Below are 9,379 nucleotides of genomic sequence, written 5' to 3'. Positions count from 1 at the left end.
CTTTCTCACCTTTCTTTCTCTGTCTCCTTTCACTTTTTAAAGGCTGCCATGTTAAAAAAAATATTTTGTGCTGCCATGCTGTTTGTTGATGTGGTAAATAAATAGTTTATGAAAATATCACTAAATCTGTCATTTATTAATTTTAATATTCATTAATTATCATGTCTCACCTCTAGTCTTCTCTGTCTTAATTTCAGGTTTCCACCATGTGTTGTAGATAGTTCAGGAGGTTAACTCGACCAAGCAGTCTTTTGTTTTCCGCTAAGTACTGTTTAGAATACCAGAATAGGGAGGATGGTGTAGGTTTAAGTTTATTAGATTGATACATATATACCAACAAGACAGTGTACATCGCTGTCAGAACAGCGTTTGTTTTCATTCAAAGGCTTTATGGCTTTGCCAATAATACCTGGTGGGCCGGTCTCTAGTCAAAATGCCCGGGCCGATTTTTTGTCCCAGTCCAGCCCTGCTTGAAGTCGACGTTGGGGTCTTAAAACACCATCGAGCTGGAGCGGTCTCTAGCTCACCCAGTGAGAGCGTTCGCCCCATGTTGCTTGAGTCCTGCGGCGCTGTGGGTTCGAATCTGACCTGCTGCCCTTTGGTGCGTGTCATCCCCCATCTCTTTCCCCCTTTCAAGTCTATCCACTGTCACTTTATAATAAATGGAAAAAGCCCCAAAAAAATAATCTTAAAAAAAAAAAAAAAAAAAAACACCATAGAGCTGAAACTGAACAGGTGACACTCTGCTCTCACTTTGAGTTTGAACTTCTGTTCTCTCAGATGTTTGGTCCTCAATATACTTCCATAAAAGCATGCTTTTATTTGATTGAGCACTCACTCAGCCATTGACTCACAAAGGGTCCCTCACTATTAAACTGCCAAGTTAGCTGGTCAAAACTGTCGTTTTATAATTTTTTTACCAAAAGATCCCCGTGGAGAGGAAACACGTTGCTTCTGCACCACATCAGCAACAATGGAGTGTAAATATTTCCTTTTGCCATGGTAACCTCTGAAACAGACGCTGGATGGACTTTGTAACAGAAAGCAGAGCAGCATGAAAATGAGCCGAGCGAGAGACAAGCAGGTTGGGAATAAATATGAGTCAGATTAGGAGAGTGTTGTAGATCATTTTTTAATTATGAATTCATCCTGGTTGCATCTTTAATCTCTTGTTCAAGCGTCTTCATTTAGTTCCTTCAGTTCATTTTCACACACTTAATACAGTATTTAACAGCACATTTGTGAAACATTGTTTCATAATTAGTGAAGGCTGAATATCCACGTACAATCTGTGTGTATATTGAGCAAACATTCACTAGAGATTTGGTAGGAAGTTTGTGTGAATCTCTGGATAAATAATGATAAGAAAACAGAAGCTTTTCATTTGGAGTTACCTGTGTAAATGTCACACATTCATCAGAATGAAATTAGTTCTGAACAAACATAAATGCACATCTGTGTCTTTATTCTGGAGGCCTAATGCATGGGTTAGGGTTACATCTCTATTGCTGAGGACAGGTAATATGATATTCACAAACGGAGGGATAAGTAACAGAACATGGCCTGTCATTCCATTTCAAATCTTTACCATGGTTGTTGTGAACACAGTGTTCAAGTCCGTGGGCGTTATCTGGCTGTCCACTATTCCAAAAGTCAAAGTCCACTCTGCTACCATCAGACCACATCCAAGTACCTTCTTTGTGGATGTCGCTGAGTCCAATCCAGGTAAATCCCTGAGCATGGTCAAAATTCTTGATCAGGGATTTGATGAAATTCTCTTCTTCCAGACTGTGGATGGACACCAGGTTGCCTCCCTCTGACACACAGTGGAGCTCTGCATCAGCCCAGGTCAAATGTGTAGCGACGTACTTGTAGCAGCGGCCGTTGAAGCTGAACCAGAACAAGGGACAGTTGCCACGCAGTAGTTCCACCGGATTGCCGTCTGAAGGAGACACAGCAGCCAGAGTCAGACCAAACAAGAAGAGGAACGAGAGCATGTTGGCGTCAGAGTCTCGGAGTCTTTGGAGTTTCTGATCTGCACTGTTAAATGTTATCGACAATCTGATGATGGTTGAAAGGCCACTTTCTTTTATATGCTTCAGGGGTAGGGGTGGCAGGGGTCCTGAACTGTTGGTGAGATATTATTGGTCAAATGCACTTGGTAAACACTTTTCCTTGTAAACAACTACACTGTATCTGCAAAGTGGACTTTGTCTATTGGAATAGAGGACAGCCAGATAACGCTTGAGGACATGAACACTGTGTTCACAACAACCATGAATTGAAATGGAATGACCTCCAATGTTCTCTTACTTATGCCTCTGTTTAAAAACCAGGACCCTTTCAATTCAATATGCCCTTCACTCTTTGGACCAAGGCACTTACACAATCACACAAATGTTGATCGCACAACAGACAAAGAAAGCACAGAGACTTAATACACAAGGTAACGAGTATAGTAACGTGGGACAGGTGACAAGAGGGCTGATGAACAGGTGGAACACATCAGGGCGGGGCAGACAATCACAGAGGCGGGGAAATACACAAGGCAGGAAGTCAAACAAGACAAGACAAAGGAGAAACAATACTAGAAAATTAAACAGGAAACTAAGGCATCAAAAAGACACACAAGGATAGAACCGTTAAAACAACACAGAAAGAACATGGGTAACACACAACCACGAAACAAACAAGGAATGAAATAATAAACAGGAAAAACCACCACAGATTTCCACAACCATGACAAACAGTGTGGTATTATTACTTTAAGTTAGGTAAAGAGTCTGAATACTTCTTCCACCACTGCCACTTTTCCTGTCAGCCGGTTCTGGCCTCCCCCCGTCATCAATTAAGTTAATGGACGCCTCTTCTGAACAAAACATGTACAAAATAACTCTTTAGAGGCCAGAATCTCAACAATAACATGTTTAACCCCAAACAGTTCCTGTACAAAAAAGACCTGACTTCTTAAGTCTTTAGAATTTATCATTTAAACACCGTAGTCCAATGAGAAAAGTGTGAGGAGTGTTTCCATTAAAATTAACTCTGAAATTAAACCAGGGAAAGAAACACAAACAATAACTAAATAACTAACAAAGAACAAAAAAGAAATAAAGAGTTCATACACTTATACACCCTACATTTAAATCTACCTCTGATAGAAATTCCAGGAACCTTTCAATCTAATGTGCCCTAAACCTAGTCCTTTTATTTTGGTACTGGGATTTTTATTTGAAAACCCCTAAATTATTTGGATACCACTTTGTTACAGTAGTAGGTTTTTCATGGCCCTAAATAACTAGTACACATTTACTTACAGACAAAAGATTTATGTGACTCTAAACTGCCTTCTTTAGATGGCCCGCAGCTTAAAAAAATCTTGTTTTACTAGTTTGGATGTTGATACATGGACCAGAACTCATATTCAGCGGTCACTTCTCTATGAATTATCCTATATTATACATGTTTGAATTAAAAGGAGAAAAGAATATGAGGCCAGAATTAATTCTTCCCAAGCAACTTCACCATATACATTATGATGGTTTTCTTCCCATTGCTTTGTAGGTCTTTCAATTTATTGTTAATTATAGCTGTTCTGCCCCTGCTTCTGTGTGTGTGTGGCGCAGCCTAGCCTGCTACATTAGCTCAGCAGATAGCTAACAGTTTCCCCAAGACAAAGAATGAAGCTTGTGTAGCCTTTCCAAACTTTACTCAGGAAGCACTGTAAAAAAATACATCTCAGTATTTCATTCGGTTACAGACGTTGTTCAAGAACAATATTTATATATTGTCTGTTAAAAATGTATAGAAACAAATGCGCTAGCTTAAGGCTAACCTGGGCTAACCTGGCTAACCTAATGGGAAGTTCCATTACGATGGTAGCGTTTAGCCTATGCTATCAAAATAAACATTACATTACTTTAGGAGTCACCACTAGAGGTCTCCCTCTCCCCAGATTAACAACAGAACATCACAATAGCTTTGTTAGCTCTTCTGAAAATATGAAACAAAATATTTGGCTTGAAATCCAAAAGTATTTTAAACTTGGGAAAAAGGCACAACAATGTTATCATCAAACAATCCATTTTATATAGTAGAGTTATATCAGAAAGTGCATACACTCAACATTTGAATATTTAGGAAGGCTTGATGCGTATACAGAGCAACACGTGGAAAGTCACTCAGCTAAATCAGACAAAACCTTCTTGTTTGCTACAATGCACAAAGAAAACTTGATTGAGGACACAACCATCATTCCATCTCAATTTGGTGCCACTACCTTTGCAAACACAGTTTTCATTTCCATTGGAGTTGTTTGGCTCTCCTGCATTCCAAAAGCTATAGTCGACTACAGACCCATCAGACCAAAACCATGTGTCTACTCTGAGCTGTCGCTGAGTCCAATCCAGGCAAATCCCGTAGTCTTGTCATAGATCTTGATCAGGGATGGAACAAACGTTTCTTCAGCCAGACTGTGGATGGACACCAGGGTGGCTTTCTCTGACATGTAGACTTGTCCATATTTGTGATTGATCATATGGTACAAACACCGCCCCTTTTATGTGAATGTGCTCGTCACTGGATTGGGAAACCCTGGGTTGACTGAACTAGTTGATAAGCACCGTCAGGTCACACCTTATGACAGACTGCTGCTGTTAGGTTTGGTGAAGCCGGATAACTAAATTAAATCCAGGGCATGTCGACCTTGCCTCGTAGTACAGGCCTCTGATGTTGCTGCGTCTCAAAGGTTTGGCTGTATCTGCTGCAGTGGTGTAGTCTACATGATACGCACGTCAACGCAGAATACCCACTAAGAAATCTCCAGGATTTCCATATACCCAGTTAGAAATGTGCAATGATACACAACAACATATTTATGTGACAGAACTCACTTCAGATATTTGTATTCACAAATACAGGGTTGAGTAATGTGACAGCAAAAGTAAACTAAACTAACACTGCAGAACATGCAGAGAGACTTCTCTCATCTTTCATTGACCCGCTCCTCGCTGAGTGTGTGCGTAGTGACCGGGTCCAAATGCTCCACCTACACTAACGCCAGTATCGTTGCTTTGGGGTCAACTTTTGTGATCCAGGCTCAGGTGCCTGATGTGAAAGCCTCTTACTGCTTTATATTCCATTATATTTTTGATATATTTTGAGTGTCATCTGTGTTTTCCTTCTCATAGGATAAATAAAGGTATTCCCACCATAAATTGGTGCATAAAAGTGTATCAGAATGTAGGAAATTAGTCTTTGACGCTCAAAATAACCCTGGGGGAGGACACCCAGACCCCACACTTTGATATGCCCCCCCACCCCAAAAATGGCCCATTCTGAGCCAGAAAAAGTAAAGTATACCCACTACCATACATTAGAATACACCACTGATCTGCTGGTAGTTTGTGAGTGAAACTGGGCCACAGTGGGGGACGTGGGAATTCTTTTTATTTTATATCAAAGAAAAAAGTCCTTCCTCGTCTTAGCTGACTGTGTTGTGCTTTTACAGAAATGTATGTAAAGTTAGGGGTCTGTATTAATAAACCCTGTACAGAGTGAGATTGTGACCAAGAAGTCAAGTTGCTATGCTGCTTTGTTGCTTTTTTTGTTTTGTTGTTGCTCTCAGAGCTTCTGTTACTCTGCTCCTTTACCTGTACCTGCCAGTAAGCCTATATACAGTGGCACTCATAAGTTTATGAACCCATGCTAAAGTTGACTTTTTTTGGAAATTGATCTTAATGCCTTCATTTTAAAAAATGAGGAAAAATCCAACCTTTAAGGACACCAATTTTCTTTGTGAATGATTAATGTATCGTAAATAAATAAATGTTGTTCCTTACAATACAGAGGGCATAAGTAAGTACACCCCTATGTTAAATTCCCATAGAGGCAGGCAGGTTTTTATTTTTAAAGGCCAGTTATTTCATGGATCCAGGATACTATGCATCCTGATAAAGGGTACGTTCCATAAAATCATCTCTCAATGCAAATCAAACCAGCTAGTAGGCTAACTGAAATAAAACCATGCCAATCTCTAGGTATGGTGAAGGGGATGTGATGATGTGGGGCTATTTTAATGCTAAAGGCCAAGGTATCCTGGATCCATGAAATAACTGGCCTTTAAAAATAAAAACCTGCCTGCCTCTATGGGAATTTAACATAGGGGTGTACTGACTTATGCTCCCTGTATTTTAAGGAAGAACATGTATTTATTTATGATACATTACTCATTCACAAAGAAAATTGGTGTCCTTAAAGGTTGGATTTTTCCCCATTTTTTTAATTAAGGCATTGAGATCAATTTCCAAAAGATGATTTTTTTTATTCCTCTTCTTAGTCAACTTTAGCATGGGTTCATAAACTTATGAGTGCCACTGTACGTTATGATGTTTGTGCTTCATCCCTTCTTTCTTTCTCCTGCCAATCCCCAACTCTACTGTGTGACACTTCTGGACCAGCTCCTCTGAAACTGACTAATTAACACAATGTCACAACCTGTGGTTTTAGGAGGAGATAATGTATTGTGAATACTTCGTAGCAAACAACAGCTGGGAGTAATTAAAAGAAAGGACATAACAGGTGAAACTGAACAGGTGACACTCTGCTCTCACTTTGAGTTTGCACTTCTGTTCTCTCAGATGTTTGGTCCTCAATATACTTCCATAAAAGCATGCTTTCATTTGATTGAGCACTCACTCAGCCATTGACTCACAAAGGGTCCCTCACTATTAAACTGCCAAGTTAGCTGGTCAAAACTGTCGTTTTATAATTTTTTTACCAAAAGATCCCCGTGGAGAGGCAACACGTTGCTTCTGCACCACATCAGCAACAATGGAGTGTAAATATTTCCTTTTGCCATGGTAACCTCTGAAACAGACGCTGGATGGACTTTGTAACAGAAAGCAGAGCAGCATGAAAATGAGCTGAGCGAGAGACAGGCAGGTTGGGAAAAAATATGAGTCAGATTAGGAGTGTGTTGTAGATCATTTTTTAATTATGAATTCATCCTGGTTGCATCTTTAATCTCTTGTTCGAGCGTCTTCATTTAGTTCCTTCAGTTCATTTTCACACACTTAATACAGTATTTAACAGCACATTTGTGAAACATTGTTTCATAATTAGTGAAGGCTGAATATCCACGTACAAACTGTGTGTATATTGAGCAAACATTCACTAGAGATTTGGTAGGAAGTTTGTGTGAATCTCTGACAAAAATAATGATAAGAAAACAGAAGCTTTTCATTTGGAGTTACCTGTGTAAATGTCACACATTCATCAGAATGAAATTAGTTCTGAACAAACATAAATGCACATCTATGTCTTTATTCTGGAGGCCTAATGCATGTCAACAGAGCAACAGGTGAACAGTGACCAGGGTTCAATCATGTTACATCTCTATTGCTGAGGACAGGTTATACGAGATGCACAAACGGAGGGAATAGTAACAGAACATGGCCTGTCATTCCATTTCAAATTTCTATCATGGTTGTTGTGAACACAGTCTTCATTTCCCCCACTGTTATTTGGCTCTCCTGCATCCCAATAGACATAGTCCACTTTGCAACCATCAGACCACATCCAACTACCTTCTTTGTGGATGTCGCTGAGTCCAATCCAGGTAAATCCCTGAGCATGGTCAAAATTCTTGATCAGGGATTTGATGAAATTCTCTTCTTCCAGACTGTGGATGGACACCAGGTTGCCTCCCTGTGACACACAGTGGAGCTCTGCATCAGCCCAGGTCAAACGTGTAGCGACGTACTTGTAGCAGCGGCCGTTGAAGCTGAACCAGAACATGGGACAGTTGCCACGCAGTAGTTCCACCAGATTGCCGTCTGAAGGAGACACAGCACCCAGAGTCAGACCAAACAAGAAGAGGAACGAGAGCATGTTGGCGTCAGAGTCTCGGAGTCTTTGGAGTTTCTGATCTGCACTGTTAAATGTTATCGACAATCTGATGATGGATGATGGAGATGGTTGAAAGGCCACTTTCTTTTATATGCTTTAGGGGGAGGGGTGGGAGGGGTTCTGCACTGTTGCTGAGATATTATTGGTCAAATGCACTTGGCGAACACTTTTCCTTGTAAACAACTACACTGTATCTGAACATGAGCCAAAAAAAGAGACAAAAAGCTCACCTGGAAATGTCACATAAGACCTGTAATTTATTCATTTAGCTGTTACAGCCACTTGGCTTGGACCAGTAGCTCATGGTGGTTACTGTTAATGTAATGCAAACTCTAGAAAACTATAGCTCTACTGTATATCAGAGAGTCAGTTTGCTAAATGAATGACTCTTTTCCACTTGTGCTAGTCTTGCAGTAGCTTCACTTTTTAGCTAAATGCTCTACAGCTAAACAGTAGTTTATCATTTCCCCATAAGTGCCTATGGAAGCTTTAGTGGCTGCTGTTCTGCTGTTCAGTAGACGTTATATAGTCTCCCTTTGAAGGGGAAATCCACTTTCAGAATTTATGAATATTATTCTTATAATCTTAAATAGTTTATGTAATTTGTGAACACAAATAACTCTTGAGAAGCAAGCAAATGTGCCCGAGTTGCTCTAACAGTGTCCAAAAAACTGGATACATGTTTCTTCAGGGAAGTGTTGGTGACAACAAGTGATTAGAGTTTATCTCAAAACGTGATGAGTGTCTGGATCAAACTTAACCAGGACTCTGAAATGAAAACAAGTTCATAAAAGACAAGCAATAAATGTTTACTAATCATCAACAGATGTTGAACTCTGGCATGTTCAGGAGAGCTTAGTTATTGGTTTTCTACATCATTATTTCTTTATTGAATCATAACACAGTATCACAGTATTAAACATAAAGGGCATGTGCTATACCAGAGAGGGGAAAGAAAGAAAGAAAGAAAGATCTAAAGAATAAGACAAATGTACTTCTGATGTATGTAAAAAAAAAAACAACAGGAAACTTTCAATTCAATATGGCCTTCACCCTTTGGACCAAGACACTTAAATCATGTAGCAAGTTATTAATCAGAGGCAGTCATAGATCTATAAAGCCATATCAGTTCCTTTGTTATCAGTTATATTGGCACTGAGAGTCTTACTGGAAAAACCCTAAACAATAGGGCCAAACTTAGTATATGGCTTTGGTCCACTCCATTAATCTGACAGCTTTAGTTGCTAGTTCATTTACAAATGAAGATGTTTGCACATAAAACACATGTAGTTTATAAAATACAATGTTTTATTATAAATTAAACCCAACAATATAACGGTCTGCAAGTCCAGCTGAAATGATTAGACCATTCAAAACTTACTTAATTGACAGAACTGTTTTGATCATTTCCAGATTCTAAAATATGAGGATTTTTCTGCATTCAGTACCTAAGTACATTTTCCTGATGGTG

At 39.5% G+C, this 9,379-nt stretch overlaps 2 protein-coding genes across 2 annotated transcripts; both read right to left on the bottom strand.

The window, feature by feature from the left end:
* Positions 1-1,113: 1,113 nt before the first annotated feature.
* On the bottom strand, positions 1,114-2,084 carry LOC116044900 (lactose-binding lectin l-2-like). Its single transcript, XM_036005102.1, has one exon. It carries the CDS (start codon positions 1,995-1,997, stop codon positions 1,503-1,505), a length of 495 nt encoding a protein of 164 aa, XP_035860995.1. The 5' UTR covers positions 1,998-2,084; the 3' UTR covers positions 1,114-1,502.
* A 4,888-nt stretch (positions 2,085-6,972) lies between these two features.
* LOC116044901 (lactose-binding lectin l-2-like) lies at positions 6,973-7,982 on the bottom strand. The gene has a single exon (XM_031292424.2). It carries the CDS (start codon positions 7,888-7,890, stop codon positions 7,396-7,398), a length of 495 nt encoding a protein of 164 aa, XP_031148284.2. The 5' UTR covers positions 7,891-7,982; the 3' UTR covers positions 6,973-7,395.
* Positions 7,983-9,379: the final 1,397 nt, after the last annotated feature.

Source organism: Sander lucioperca, chromosome 9, assembly GCF_008315115.2.
Source record: "Sander lucioperca isolate FBNREF2018 chromosome 9, SLUC_FBN_1.2, whole genome shotgun sequence".
NCBI classification, from domain to species: Eukaryota; Metazoa; Chordata; class Actinopteri; order Perciformes; family Percidae; genus Sander; species Sander lucioperca.
The sequence above is the reverse complement of the archived record's forward strand: the minus strand, read 5'-3'. Positions and strand labels throughout refer to the sequence as shown.

Excerpts from the sequence above, each read along its gene's own strand:
- LOC116044900 (XM_036005102.1), bottom strand. The coding sequence starts at position 1,997 with ATGCTCTCGTTCCTCTTCTTGTTTGGTCTGACTCTGGCTGCTGTGTCT.
- LOC116044901 (XM_031292424.2), bottom strand. The coding sequence starts at position 7,890 with ATGCTCTCGTTCCTCTTCTTGTTTGGTCTGACTCTGGGTGCTGTGTCT.